Source organism: Ornithodoros turicata, chromosome 5, assembly GCF_037126465.1.
Source record: "Ornithodoros turicata isolate Travis chromosome 5, ASM3712646v1, whole genome shotgun sequence".
NCBI classification, from domain to species: domain Eukaryota; kingdom Metazoa; phylum Arthropoda; class Arachnida; order Ixodida; family Argasidae; genus Ornithodoros; species Ornithodoros turicata.
In genome coordinates, this window is record NC_088205.1 from 82,881,069 (window position 1) to 82,895,412 (window position 14,344).

General features: G+C 44.2%; 1 protein-coding gene across 2 annotated transcripts; it reads left to right on the forward strand.

Annotated features, from left to right (window-relative positions):
• Positions 1-430: 430 nt before the first annotated feature.
• LOC135395019 (myotubularin-related protein 7-like) lies at positions 431-14,295 on the forward strand. Of its 2 annotated transcripts, XM_064626188.1 has the most exons (14): positions 431-544; positions 1,251-1,367; positions 2,469-2,631; positions 2,783-2,940; positions 3,438-3,563; positions 3,625-3,759; positions 3,822-3,954; positions 4,195-4,427; positions 5,397-5,647; positions 5,722-5,847; positions 5,910-6,036; positions 7,116-7,341; positions 7,407-7,528; positions 8,620-14,295. In XM_064626188.1, exons 1-14 carry the CDS (start codon positions 521-523, stop codon positions 8,764-8,766), a joined length of 2,088 nt encoding a protein of 695 aa, XP_064482258.1. In that variant the 5' UTR covers positions 431-520; the 3' UTR covers positions 8,767-14,295. The 2 variants fall into 2 exon arrangements, with proteins under 2 accessions (XP_064482258.1, XP_064482259.1); XM_064626189.1 differs by lacking the exon at positions 8,620-14,295 and having other exon boundaries at positions 7,116-7,328; positions 7,407-7,520.
• The last annotated feature ends 49 nt before the right edge of the window (positions 14,296-14,344 follow it).

Sequence of the window (14,344 nt, forward strand, 5' to 3'; positions counted from 1 at the left end):
TCGACAGCGCCACGAATTTGGTAGAGTTGAGCAAGCCTAAACCTAAACCTAAACCTAAACTGGTTGAACCAACTACGTTCAAAGCTAGTGGCGAGCAAGGTCGTGCCCGAAAGCCACGGTCTTGAGGGGATTACGATGGTCTCTGAAAGGGACGCGGCCTTCGGTTCTACTTTTCTAAATGCCCATTCGTGGAACCCAGCTCTCCCCCTTTCGATCTGTTTCGGTTTCAGTATGTCTACCAACGTCATGATGACGTTTCTCGGGTAGAGGTTTAGTAACAGACTAAACAAATTTAGCATGGAAAATGTTGCTGAACGCCAGACTCGATACGCCACTCTCTAGTATGCTCTAGTACTACTACGTACTAGCCATTCTCTTACTGGCATACAGCGCCGCCAATCCCCAACGAAAGTATTACCGCTGCGCCAGTGCTGTGTAGCTCCAGTGGACGTAAACAAACAACACTCCTCCAACTGAAGGGGTGGATTATACCTAAGTCCACCGCCGGTAATTTAAGATTATGGAAATCATTAAAACTCCAAAGGTACGTAAACTCGGAAGCACCTCTCTCCATGTAGCTTATTAAGTGGGGAAGACGCAGAGTATTAACATGGACTGTCTCATATGGCTACCGGAATGCTCCGAGGCAGGTGCTACCTGCTGGGGATTAGCCTAATTAAATTAATGTTCGCAGCCGGCACAGTATCATGGCTAAAAAAAGGTTGACCTGCTTCAACTAGAAAGTGGGCCTGCGAAGTTTGTCGAAGCGGGTTCCAATCGCAGTTTCATTTGACAAGGAAAACCAGCCATATACAACGATTTTGTGCTTTATATTCAGGAAACGTGTCACTTGTTTAACTTTTGGACGACATGAATTTATGCTAGCAGAGACAACGCATTAGTCATGCTGCCAGGCATGCTCATAGAACACAACTGCATGACTCACAAGTTTCGGTACACCTACAATACTTCACCTCCGTTCAGCTAAACTTCACTCCAGCTGTTTGACCGGAAACTATGTCCATATGTTTTATTGGACGTTGGGCAGCACATCCTTGAGCTTGAGGGAAACGCTTTAAAATCGACAGAGAACCAGACAAGACGAGCCTCGTTTTCCCTCAAGCTCAAGGATATGTTGCTCACCTCACAGTTACACGAGCTCGCTTGTCTTTTAGTGTTGTGTTCATCATTTTATTAGACCTAACGTTTCACTGGATCATTCGTGTCAAACGAACTTAATCTCTATGCAGGTGGAAAATGTACGTATGTTGGACCGTTTCAACAGCAAGAAGCCTTCCATTGGATCTTTATATTTGACGACGACTCACCTCATATTTTTCGATCCTGACAGAAAAAAAGAAACATGGGTGCGCACTTCTGTTGCTCTTCTGTTGCTCTTCTGTTGCTCTTCTGTTGCTCTTCTGCTGCTTATACACACCATACTGTACCTTTATATTTCTGTCAAATATTTGCTGCCCATTCTGGTTGATATCTCTTAATGCTGGCTCAGTTCCATTTATAACGAAGTCTCTTCGCGAACCTGAGGTTCTTGTGGTTCGACAAACTTTTGAATTTCTAGACAGATTTGCCAAGGTTTGCAGACTCTACCTTTCTCATGGAACGTTTAAAACAGTCTTATTGATGTAGATTTCGTTACTGACAACATTCAGTTTGAAATGGGATGTTAAGGACGTACAGCACGCACAGAAAATTTAACTCATTTAAGTCATTTAACTCATTTAAGTCATTAATTTAAAAGGTGTTTGTTTGTGCATCATTGCGTCGCACTATCTAGCTGCGTGGTGCCTATAACTTGCCGGTGTTTCATCCGACTAGCAAGAGCTCCAATAGACACACTCTCACATACGAAACAGACGTCGAGTTACAGACATAATGCCAATACGTGGCAACTTTTCCAGTCCTATGCCATGTGTTTCCAAATTTGCTAAATTGATAGACACGTAGTGCAGTCGAACCTCCGTGAACTTTTTCCAATTTCCCGAATGAAGGTTGGAATTTTGGATGCCCTGCATTGAAGTTGCAGATTATGACTAGAGCCTGAAGTTTCTGGGAAATATTTTTTTGCTAATGTGGGTCGGGGAATCGGGGAAATGAGCATGCGCTCTAAATTCACGCGAATTCGGGTGGAAAAACGTCTACTATGCTAAATTCAGGGAGAAATTGGGCTCTATTACTCAAATTAACTGTACTGGTTTCCTACAAACAGTGATGTAATTGCGTTTGCTGCCAACCAGGCTGGTGTACATTCCTACAGACGTTTCGGTGAGGGCAGTTCGCCGGGTAACAATCCGGGTTTCACCCTAAAGAGACGACCTTCAATTCGGGGAAGAGACGGGTTAAACCCGAAAATTTCAGGCTCTAAGACATGGTTGGTGGTATAGTCTAGTAAGCTGTGGCGGACGTTCTTCAGTGCAGTGCAGAGCTGATGCCGCTCCGCATTTTTCCAGATCCTTCACATGCACATAGCGTCGGTCGGAAAACTTCCCATCTCGACTACGGGGACTCCTCTCCAGATCAGATGCAAAAACTTTCTCTGCGTCACATTCCTGATCCCAAAGGAACGGGACTGCCACAATATTTTCCTCTCGCTGCAGCAGCTCTCCCAACCCCGTGAGTTAACTCAGAACCAGTCCATAGGCCAAGAATGGATGCATTTAATCTACGTGTCACACTCCGGCACTACAATGAACCTACTAATTCGAAGCTTTGTACCTTGGACGACAGTGTGCTGAACCCTGTATGAACTGTCATTTCTCGATAGTGCAAATCGACGACCTCTACTGTTTCCACTACACGGCTTCCAACGAGGACCTGTCCCGTTCTTCCGGGTGGAACAAGTTTGACCTCCAGGCCGAGTACCTCCGCATGGGCGTTCCAAACAAGTACTGGGCTGCGACGAATATCAATCACGACTACGAAGCAAGTCTCCGATTTTTTGTTTAGTCTCCCACTAGACAAACTCTTTTGTTTAACTGCTCTGGCAACTATGTGCAGGATACTACTATATACATACATTTGGGGAGGCTCTTGGATTTGGGACGGACAGACATGTTCAAACGACTAAGAGAAGATTGGACTTGTGGTGGACTAAAAGTGCTGAGAAATTCCGTTAAAAGACGCAGTTTTGTTTAAATTTTTTTGTTTAAATCGTACTTGGCTAGGACGCGCCTCATCAGCGTTGTCCACCCGATACAAAGGGCACAGCCGATAGGATCATCATCATCATCATCATCATCATCATCATAGGGGTCAGATGAATGTTTGCAAAAAAATAAAACTAGCAGTCGATAAAACGCAAACGTATTACACGAAACCAAAAGTATAGGAAATCTAGTCTGTTAGAGCATGGTGGTAGCTTGATGAAAGAGAAATTATATATTATTTAATGTTTGCTTCATGCTAGCGTTGGCTTTCAGATTTGCGATACTTACCCGAGGTACCTGTACGTTCCTTCGACGGCCACCACCAGCATCTTGGTGGGGAGTGGACAGTTCCGCAGCAAAGGGCGGCTACCCGTCCTGTCCTACTTTCACAAAAACAGGGTACAAGTCCCGAGTACCCGCGCACGCGTACCTGTGTCAACTTGTCGTACCCCCATTGCAGGCCGCGATCTGCCGATGTAGCCAACCGCTGTCGGGCTTCTCGGCACGCTGCGTTGAAGACGAGCAATTACTCAACTGCGTTTTACGAGCGAACCCCGCATCCAAGTTTATGTACGTGGTAGACACACGGCCTCGGGTATGTTGAAATATACTTAGCTCGACGTGCCTGCAAAAATACTAAATGTGCCTTCATTTCAGATCAATGCAATGGCTAACAAGGCAGCTGGGAAAGGGTACGAGAACGAAAATTTTTATGAAAACATCAAGTTCCAGTTCTTCGGAATTGAAAATATTCACGTCATGCGCAACAGCCTTCAGAAGCTCATTGATAGTGAGTAATACTGTGCCGTCAATTACTGACATTTCTAGGGCATAGGGCAGTGGTTGTAGCGTACGCGTAATACCCCTTTCAGTACAGGGCGAGGTGTTGGTGGATACTACAGTTACACGTTAAGAAACAACTGATGTAGTACTATCGCAATCACGCGTGTAGTATACTATGTTATCCCCCTGTCATTTGTCTGAAATACCATCCCATTAAGAGGTAATGTTGAGCTGCGACTCGTTTCAGCGTGCGAGCTCAAGGAGCCGACGATGAGCGGGTTTCTCAATGGGCTGGAGTCTTGCGGATGGTTGAAACACGTCCGCGCCATCATAGAGACTTCGCATTTCATTGCACGTGCTGTGGAAGATGGTGTGAGCGTTGTGGTGCACTGTTCTGACGGCTGGGACCGCACGGCACAGACCTGCTCTCTCGCGGGCCTCATGGTCGACCCATACTATCGCACCATCACGGGCTTTCAGGTGATGACGTCTGCTAATTTTTTTTTAAAAGCTTTTTTTGTCTGCTATTTCTTTTGAAAAAGCTTTCTTGTCTGCTAATTTTTTTGCAAAAGCTTTTTTTTGTCTGCTAATTTTTTTTAAAAGCTTTTTTTTGTCTGCAAATTTTTTTAAAAAGCTTTTTTGTCTGCTAATTTTTTAAAGGTGCTGTAAAGCAGTAGGGCTGCAACCTCAGAAAGTTTATTCATTCGATACCCTCAGCCCTCAGTACTATTCCGTCACAATTTTTGTCACAATTGTGTTCGTAGTTTTTAGAAAATTGAAATTGAAAATTCGTGCAACACTGTGTCGAAGTTGCCACAAACTGCGGGTCGCTCGTCAAGTAGTACGTGTATTTCCCGCTGTAAATATGGAGGAGGCACGGGGTGAAAAAGCTCCGAGGAGCTTGCCTAGGCCTCCGTCCCCTTACGAGATGAATAAACGGAATAAAAGGAAAATAGCAACTGGTAATAACAACATGTAACAACATGTAACATACGAGAGCTAATACCCGGACCCAGAAACCGAGTAGTCCTAATACATGTACTACTGCATGAATGTAAAACTTAATAAATGGAATTAAAGGAAACCTAATACAAGTACCTGCCAAAGCAGTTACTACCGTTCATTCAAGAAAAAATCTTTTAACTTAGACAACCTGATGTTATTTATGTCAACGTCACTTCGTGCAAAGTCATTTAACATTTTCGGGAGCTGACTGGAGAGACGTCGAAATCCATACTTAGTTCTACTGTGTGGGTTACAAACCACGGGTTTATTACCCTGGCCGATCTCTAGGCGAAATATGGCGAAAGTACAAAACCACATTGCATGTTCATAACACTGGGTCTGAAACAAAAGAAGTCGGCTACGTAGTCACAATGAGCAGCAAGCCAGTCACGAACGTAGAGCTCTGATTCAAATGCTGTACCTTTTTCTTTTTTTTGGGAACAGGCTCTCATTGAGAAGGACTGGCTGGCATTTGGCCACAAGTTCATGGACAGGTGCGGCCTCATTCAAGGCGATCTCCGAGAGGTGGCGCCGGTGTTCACGCAGTTCATAGACGCCGTCTGGCAGCTGACGCAGCAGTTCCCATCCGCCTTCCAGTTCAACGAGCGCTTTCTGCTCACCATACACGACCACGTCTACTCGTGCCAGTTTGGTACGTTTGTCGGCAACTGCGAGAAGGATCGGATCGACCTTCGGTAATTCCTCCCCTCGCTTACGTTCCTACGCCGTCAGTTTATAAGCCGAATCTTTGGATGACCGATTGCTACAGGTTGAGTGAGAAGACATATTCGCTGTGGGGCTACCTGTCCAATCACGTGTCGGAGTTTGTCAACCCCGTGTACAGAACAGACGCGGATCAGCTGCTGCATCCTTCGCTGGCGCCGCAGGCAATCAAGTGGGTTTCCAGGAAAATGTGTCGTCAAAGATAAAACAACTTTCGTGCGCCTGTTTTCGCAGGTTTTGGAGAGGCATGTACAATCGGTTTGAGAACGGAGTTCACCCACGTGAACCCTTGGGTGACATCCTTGTCGCTACAAAGGATCACATATTGAGCTTGGAGGATCACGTGCAGCTACTACTGAAGGTCCGTTGGGTTCCTTTATGCGAAAAGGGATTGAAGCAGTGGGTGGGGCAGACACCCGTGTGTGTCTTCCTTGTGTGAATGTGTGTGATTGGCTGATAAAGTGGGCCAATAATGTGAGAGAATCTTCACTGCAGGATCCACAATTTATAATAGTTTCCCCATTTCACTCTCTCTAGAATCTGTAGACAAAAGAAATTGGTTGTTACATGTGCTTAGCTAAATATGAAGCGAGCATACGTAAATTCTACGAGTTTATTTATTTATTATTATTATTGTCCTCGAGGCAAGGCAGTATCATGTAAAATATTTTTGTCGGTTATTGTACAATTTTTTTCTAGACAGTGCTACTAGAAGGGGGAGGGAGGTGGCGCATCACGTTTCTCCCGCCGAAGCGGAAGTTGGCCTCGGAACGGCTCTGTACAGAAGTTGAGCTAGCTTTGGCGAACTAGCTAAAGGCTCTGCTTGTCATTCCCCATCACGGAGGAAAAAAAGGGGGGGGGGGGCTTCGTATGGTCCATAAATCTAGCCTGTCTCGGCTAAACCCCGTTGTTTCCCATGGTTGTTGGACACAGAAGAGTGTGGGGCAAATGACGTATGGGTAGGGGACAAGTTTTAGCGTCTTCAAAAGCTTGTCAGAGTCACGTTACCAGTGAAGGCTTTGCGCTTGACACTTTGGGGTCTATTTTGATGGGCACCTCTGGTTAGGGACTAGTATGCTTTAAACTGCCATGCAGACAATGGACTGGAAAATGGGCAGCTGCCCCCCTGAAAAACATGGCTGCCACCAACCTCAGCTTCACTCTTCGGGCGGTATTCTTAAACGGTCCTTGACTCGACTCCCCATCATGATTCCAGTGCAGTGAGTGAAGGAGAGTAACACTCCTCCACCTCAGGAGCCATTGGCCATCAAAGAAACACCTGCAATACTCTGTAGTACTAGAAGAAAACGCTAAGGATTTCCTCTGCTCGGAGGGCGTTTCGAGTCTAGGATCGTTGCAGAATATGGCCCTTCCTTGGCGGATTCTTTCTTCCATCAACTGTTCTCATAAAATACTAACCAGTAGCTCCACCACACACAGAGAATCAACCAACTGAAGCAACTCCTCGGACACGCTGAGACACCCAGCAAGGACATGGACTCTGTAATGGGGGATTCCTTGACTGCGGACGACATTGACGGCTTTGACACCAACGGTTCCTCGAAGCCATCCTCCGAGAGCGCACTCGAGAGCATCCGAGACTCGGGTTTTGGAGAAAATGACACCACCTACCAGGACGACAAGGACCCGGAGGTGAAAGCCCTCAGTGAGTCTGTTGTTGTGAGTTGTGCTTCTGGAAATCACTTATCACACCGCCTGCTTCGCGTGCAGAAATTGGGGATGCCCTTCAGAAACTGATGGACGAGATGGATTCGGTGGCTCTGGATTGGAAAACTTTCCGGAATATGAAGGAGTGCCCATGTTCCACGCCTTTTGACTACTTTAGGAGAAAAGTAAGCAATCTCAAGTATTGCAACTACAGAGAGCAAAAAATGTGTGCAACACTGAAATTTAACACCAGTTCCATTGTTCAGACATGTAATCTGGATGCACTTCTAATGGTCCTTTCAAGTGTTGTCCTCACGCTGTGATTTCCAAATTATGCAACCTTCCCGTGTCACGCGGGAAAGTGAACGTGAAGGACGTTCACTCTGAGTGTCAATAGATCATGCTGCTTAGAAGTACACGGTGAAAGAAAAATGTTTCGCAAATGATAACAATGACGAGCCATGAAATATTTGGACCACATTATAAACGTGTGTCCATTGCCTCGTTTGCTTTTGTATTTTTTTACTTTTTGAAAACAATCTGGAGGCAAAATTTTCAGCCATTACTGCTCGCGATAATATGCAAGTTCAAAGCACGCTTCGCAAACGAACGTGGCTGACACAAAGCTCTGACACTGAAGTTGACTGGGAATGAGGATAGTTCTGTGCCAGTTGTGGTCGAGTCACCCTTTTTAAATGGCAAATAAATAAACTCGTAAAACATGTCTGGACGGGTACTTTTTAATTTGCTTTTTTCTTCTTCTTTTCTTATTACTGTTTTAATTTTCTCCCTATAAGTAGGGTCTGACTTTTTCGGGTTAAATGCCTTCCCCTGATTTGGGAGGGAAAAATCGGGCGTAATTTTTAAATCTGTAATTTGGGGTGAAATTGGGTGCTGTTGATACATTCGGGTGTTATTGGGTTATTCTTGTTCTTTCTGTCCAGGTGCATGTATAGCCAAACATGCATTCCTCATGAATTATAGTCACAAGCACCACATGTTGTAGCATCAAATGTGCTTTGCGTAGTTTATTGTTGCACTCAAATAGCGTTCACGTAAGAAATGTGTTTAGTTTGCTACTGAATGGTGGATGTGATACGTAATACAACGTGATACGTGGGTGTTGTTCGTGGACATATCGGGTTTAACCCGAATTGTTCCGAAACTGATTCGGGGGAGATAATCGTGCGGAACCGTGTCTAACCCGCAAAAGTCGGACACTACCTATAAGTTTCACCGCTTCCAGTGCTTAGCAGATGTTCTTGCATTTGTGCAGTTCCACTGCTGGTGCTGTGGTGAAGTATTCTGCATCCGTTGCATAGACAAGAGGCTGTGTCTACCAGGCCACCTGACCAAGAGGCCCGTTCCCGTTTGTAGACATTGCTATAAGGAACTCACTCACACAAACTCCATAGACTCCTAGGCCCACACGTAAAACCTTACCCAGTACAGAATCTTTTCGATGTCGTTCTATTCTGCAATGCAAATTATCCACGATTTCTCTTCGCGTACAAGAGGGGAAGCCGTGATGTCTTTTCGGAGTTGCGATATCGGGCGACATCTTTCAAAAAGTGTCCAACGTCTTTGTAGCTCCAAACCCGTCTGTAGAAGATTTCGCGACAAGTACTTTTTGTATCTCAGAAGAGGTAAACTGGACTATTTAACGTCACCCTTTGCGAGGCTTAAGCTGTAAATACTAACTGGTATTGCTTGTGTGGCAGCATGTGCCAGGAGACGGGGGCTAAAGGGGGCAATTGTCACCCCCTCCTCTGGTCCTGGATGTTATCCCTGATGCACATGAATTGGTTGTCTGGGAGTTGCTCATTATTCCTAGGGTTTTCCTAGGGTTTTCCTAGGGTTCCTAGGGTTTTTCATTTTCAGCAGTTATATTTTCCGAGGCAAGGCGACAAAAAAAGTCGTGTTTCGGACAAAAGTCTCAGAAATTATAATCGCCAAAAACGAGAAGCCCTAGTTATTCCCGACACGAAATGTGATGTTCACCCACATTTAATCCCTTCCTCCTTTCACTCTAGTCACGCTTAAATAACGCAGTGACGTACTGATTTTAGGACGTTTTCCCAATGACTCGGATTTGAACTTTGTTATTTGGCATCATAGTCACTGGAAGTTCACACAGGTGGAACTTTTTTGTGGAACTTTGAATATTTGATTATTTATAACAAGACCCTCGTGTTTTGGGGTTTTACAGCGGGGGAATAATAATTGTCTTCTAGGCACTGAGTACCCTGCGCGCAAGTTGAATGAGAAATATTTGTTTCTATTTATGCGATATGTACATAGTATATACAGGGTGTTTTACCTGACGTGTTAAAAAAACTGTATTAGAAAATCTGCTCGTCCGAAAATTACGAGGTCAATGCTATATATATCTCGAGGGAACTTTTGCCACGACTTCTGAGCACTTCTATCAATTTTTAAGTCGCGAGAAATTGAATTTTCTGAATTGAACTTCGTAACTTGCCAAGTCAGCCTCGTGCTTTTTTTTCCCGGAAGCAGAGAGCAGCTGTCGGATTTACCCTGTTCCATCGGAAGATACGTTCCCTACTACAGTGGTAACTGGAAAAAAAAAAAGCAGTTTTTTCTTTTTTTTTCAGATAGCTTTGCATTGTAACCATGCTGCCATTATCAGAAGGAGCACGGGAAAAGGGAAAGTGAAAGGGCATTTGTATTGCCTCCTCGCATCACTTTTTGAGATCTGAGTGCGGTGGACAAATTGCGTGCCTCGAGCTGACGGTGTTTGCAAATTTTTTTCCAACTTTGGCAATTTGCCATTGTAGTAGGGAATATACAGGGTGTTTTTTTTTTTAGCCTTTACAGAATTCTTATTAAAAAAAGCTACGAAAGCAGCATAGATGTCGTTTTTGCAGTTGAATTCTACGGCCAGGCAGACATCCTTTGGAAGATAGTACGTAAGATAGTAACTTAATTACATTAAATTCATTAATTAACTCTTTAATTTCTGGCAAAATTGAGGTGACAGAACGGGAGACAATCCTCGTTGAAATCCATGGTATATTTTAAAAATCGAGAAAAGAGCGCGTGCCGTGAAATATCCATTGCTGAATTTCGGTATGCAAATGAGCCAAAACCAAAAAGGCGTGCATGAGGAACGCATCACCCCCGCTGATGGAGGCTTATCTGGGCTGGGAAGTGGTTTATCTGGCCAGCTGAGTGGCACCTCCTCCAATCATCTCAATCACTCCAAATCACGTGGCCCTCTTATCTGAAATGATCGCTGTACTCCCTGCGTTCCCGGTCGCCGCGGTTTTCGGCTCATTTGCATATCAAAATTAATCGATTAAATAATCATATTAAATTATCGATATTTTAATGCACGTGCGTGTGCACTTGGAACTAGGATAGTCTCTCAATCTGCTATCTCCCTTTTTGCCTGAAATCTCCTAATTAAAAAGTAACATAATGATTTTTAGATAATTAGTCACCCTGTAATTGCACACTTTCTTCGAGAGGATGTCTGCCTAGCCGTAGACCTCAACTGCAAAAGCGATATCTATGCTGCTCTCATAGATTTGTTATAAAACAAAAAAATGCTCTGTATTTTGCAATGGAGCAGGGTAAACCTGACACATGCTTTCTGTTTCTGACAAAAAAACCTGCGGTTTACTTGACAAATTTCTGAGCTCTTATTCAGAAAAGTTATTCTTGCGAATGAAAATGTATAAAAGTGTTCAGGGGCCATGGTAAAAGCTTCCCGGAAAAATGACGTTTTTTCGGACAAGTAGATTTTTAACAATTTTTTTAACATGCTAGGTAAAACACCCTGTATACGTATACTGTTTTTTTTTTTTAGCTGCAGCAAATTAAAAAAAAAAGCTATGAGAGCAGCAAAGATACTGCTGTTGAGTTCTTGGCAGGACGGACATCCTGAGGGTACGTAACCACTAGATGACCACTTACCGAAAATCCATTAATTAACTCTCTAATTGGGGGGCCGTCGGTATCTCTCTAACTGGAGGCCTTCGGGCAAAAGTGAGCACTTGCCACTCGTTCCACATCAGAGGGCCACATGCTTTGGAGCGATGGAGAAAGATTGGAGTGTGTGTTGATCTGCTGGCCAGTTCAACTGCTCAACTGCGGATAGGCTGACGACAATGAAGACCACACATACTCCTCCCTCTGGTGTGCACTTTTGGTTATGATGGCTCATTTGCAAATATCTGGCGATGGATATTTCAATGCACGTGTTCATTTCAGGATTGTTAAAAAAATATAATGGGTTTCAACGAGGATTGCCTTCTATCTCACTTTTGCCTGAAAGCCCCTAATTAAAGGATTAGTTAATGAATTTCAGCTGATCAGTTTCATATTCTCTTCGAGAGGACGTCTGCCTGTCCGTAAAACTCAACAGTAAAAATGGTATCTGTGCTGCTGTCATAGGTCTTTTTTTTAAATCTGCTAAGAAAAAGAAACACCCTGTACATATATATATATATATGTATATGTAGCTTATATTTCATGTTCCCATGTTGTGTACACCCCTACGGTGTGACCCAAGTGCTGTAATAACTTCTGCGGACCGAACAGTTGCAATCAGTCTTGTCCGAATGATATTTTAAGCATTTTCCCCCTTTTATCGGACTGCAGTTTCCAATCTAAATCTCCAGAGTCAGGACTTTTGTCTTCCTCATTGTAATCTACAATGTATCTGCATCACTTACAACTTCAAAAAGAGCTTATGAGCGTGGATGCAAAGTGGATGCATACCTATTCACTTGTACCGGCAATGGTCCTGAAAGGGCCATTTATGAGGAGAGAAGGCATTTCTTGCGCTATGTAAACATGTATTTGTCATTTATGTTAAATTTGACAGTTATGTACAGCCACTATCAGACTAAACCGCAAAGTGGAGACCAGGGGTATGCCGACACCATAAAGTTTTGGTTGCTGTGTCCAGCGTAGAGTCACAATGCATGCTGCGGTGCCTATGGCAAGCGCGAATGTGCAGTCTGGAATGGTTGCAGGTGAGATAAGTGCTCAACAGAGCAGCCATCGTGAGGCGATGAGCGTGTAAAATGGTTGAATGTGTTAACGGGGATGAATGTGTGCCAGGGCCCAGTCTCAAATCCAGTAGCCAATGCGAGAGCTGGTGTAAACACGGACCATGCTGTTGAGCGTTCAGCTTAAGTCTGACGGCAGCTGTACACGAGAAAAATGATCATCGCGTCGTACGGTATGGTCTAGACGCTGTCGATGACTCACAAGAAGGTGCACACTGTTAGCCCTTGACACGAAGGTACACCCAGGGGCGGATTTAAGGGTCTGTCATGGGGGTGGGGCGGTCGCCCCCCCAGTAAGTCCGGCGTGCAGAAGGAGAGGACACCCGTGGAAAACAGCAGTATTGGTTTACAGCATGCAATAAAACGAATGCAGGAGCCTAGGGCGTACATCTTTGTGACACGTACATGTGCAGGCTGTTTCACGAGTAAATTTCACCGCATTGTGCGTGCGTGCAGCAACTATATCGGTGAACGAAAGGGATGTGATTGGACACCACGGTGCGTGATTGAGTGAAGTCGGGTTTAGAGCGTACGCCCTCCTTAAAGCGGATTACGTATCTGCCGAGTGTCGTGTAAGTCGGATTGTCATCCAGGGAATCAGGAAGAGACAACGTTACGCTTTTGGTCCGGAGCACCTTGTGCCGTGGGGTTCCATAATCTGTGTACACCAGGAAACAAGGCAGCTTTGACATGCTCTTGGAAACCCTGAACAAAGTGCAATGAGCCTGTGGACAACTATACCTGCAACCCACAAGACATGTGGAATAGAGCCAGGACTACCCATTGAACCCAAGCTTGAGCTGCATTCGAGCTTCACTGTTACTTTGACTTTAGGTCCAGTTAGAGAAGTTTTCTCGGGCCCAAGATTTTGTGAGTCGTCCTCTTTCACATAACCAGTCTGGTGGAACTAACTGTAAACCCTTAATTTAAGACTGTATGTATACGTGTGTACGGATTGTATACGTGATATTGAGTTCATGAATGTTAAGGCCACACAAAACTTTCGATCAAGAATTGACACTTGGGAAAACTAAGGGGACTTTATTTTCGCAGCTAGCTGCACAGGTTACTGGTAGGTAAACATTTAGACTACTTTGCAGCACGAACATATGCTACGGGCCCATTTATCAAATCAGGTACAAGCAATCTCTCGCTTATCATGAAGCAAACTAATAATTTTAGTTAATTATTTGACGTTCAATATGATCTTGTCTTGGGAGGCAGGGCAAAAGGCACAGGGTGCCTGCCAAGGCCATGCCATACATGCGACATGTATTGTAACATTGGAACATCCAGAATTTGCAACATTCTGTAGCTACAAACATGTGCCTAATTCGCAAAAAATTTAGACCGTTAAATTAAAGGATTTTACGGTATGCCCGTGGGAATTCAAATAGGAAAGGGTGACTATGGGCTGTCGGGTAAGACCAGGCAACAAATTTAGGTCTGCACTGTGCTCCAGTATGTGACGTGTGTTAAGCATTTCTTGCAAGCAAATTTGTGTTACTGATGTATATTTTTAGTTTGTTTGTAATATTTGCACATAACTATTGTGACATTTCACACGGTTGTAGATATTATCCAGGTGAACATAAACATTACCCATTGCAGCGCTGCCAGGTTTAGCAAAACTTTGTGGAGTGCTTGTTGAAGAATTTATTCCATGTTTCATTGCCCTTATTACTTTTGTTGTTGATGCTACCTATGTGTTAATGTATAGTCTGGAAGTTACCGGATCGACTCCTGTGCTAATACGGCTAAAATGTGGTGTCGGTAATATCACAAGTTCATCTTGCACACTGCGCAGGGAAATCATACGTGTCTCAAAGTGGCGTAAATTACGTGAAAACTCAACAGTGTTGTGCACGGATGTGAGTTGCCAGCATATGTAATTAAAAAAACATTGATGTTGCCCTCGTTGCAAGACGAGCAATTTCTGTGCAGTTACGGGTATAAGCAAAC

What these genes read in the sequence shown, in the direction of transcription:
- LOC135395019 (XM_064626188.1), top strand. Translation starts at nt 521, where the DNA reads ATGGAAATCATTAAAACTCCAAAG. An exon ending in GCAGCAGCTCTCCCAACCCC is followed by an intron (nt 2,632 to 2,782) that starts GTGAGTTAACTC and finishes ATTTCTCGATAG; the next exon opens with TGCAAATCGACGACCTCTAC. An exon ending in ACGTGCAGCTACTACTGAAG is followed by an intron (nt 6,037 to 7,115) that starts GTCCGTTGGGTT and finishes CACCACACACAG; the next exon opens with AGAATCAACCAACTGAAGCA.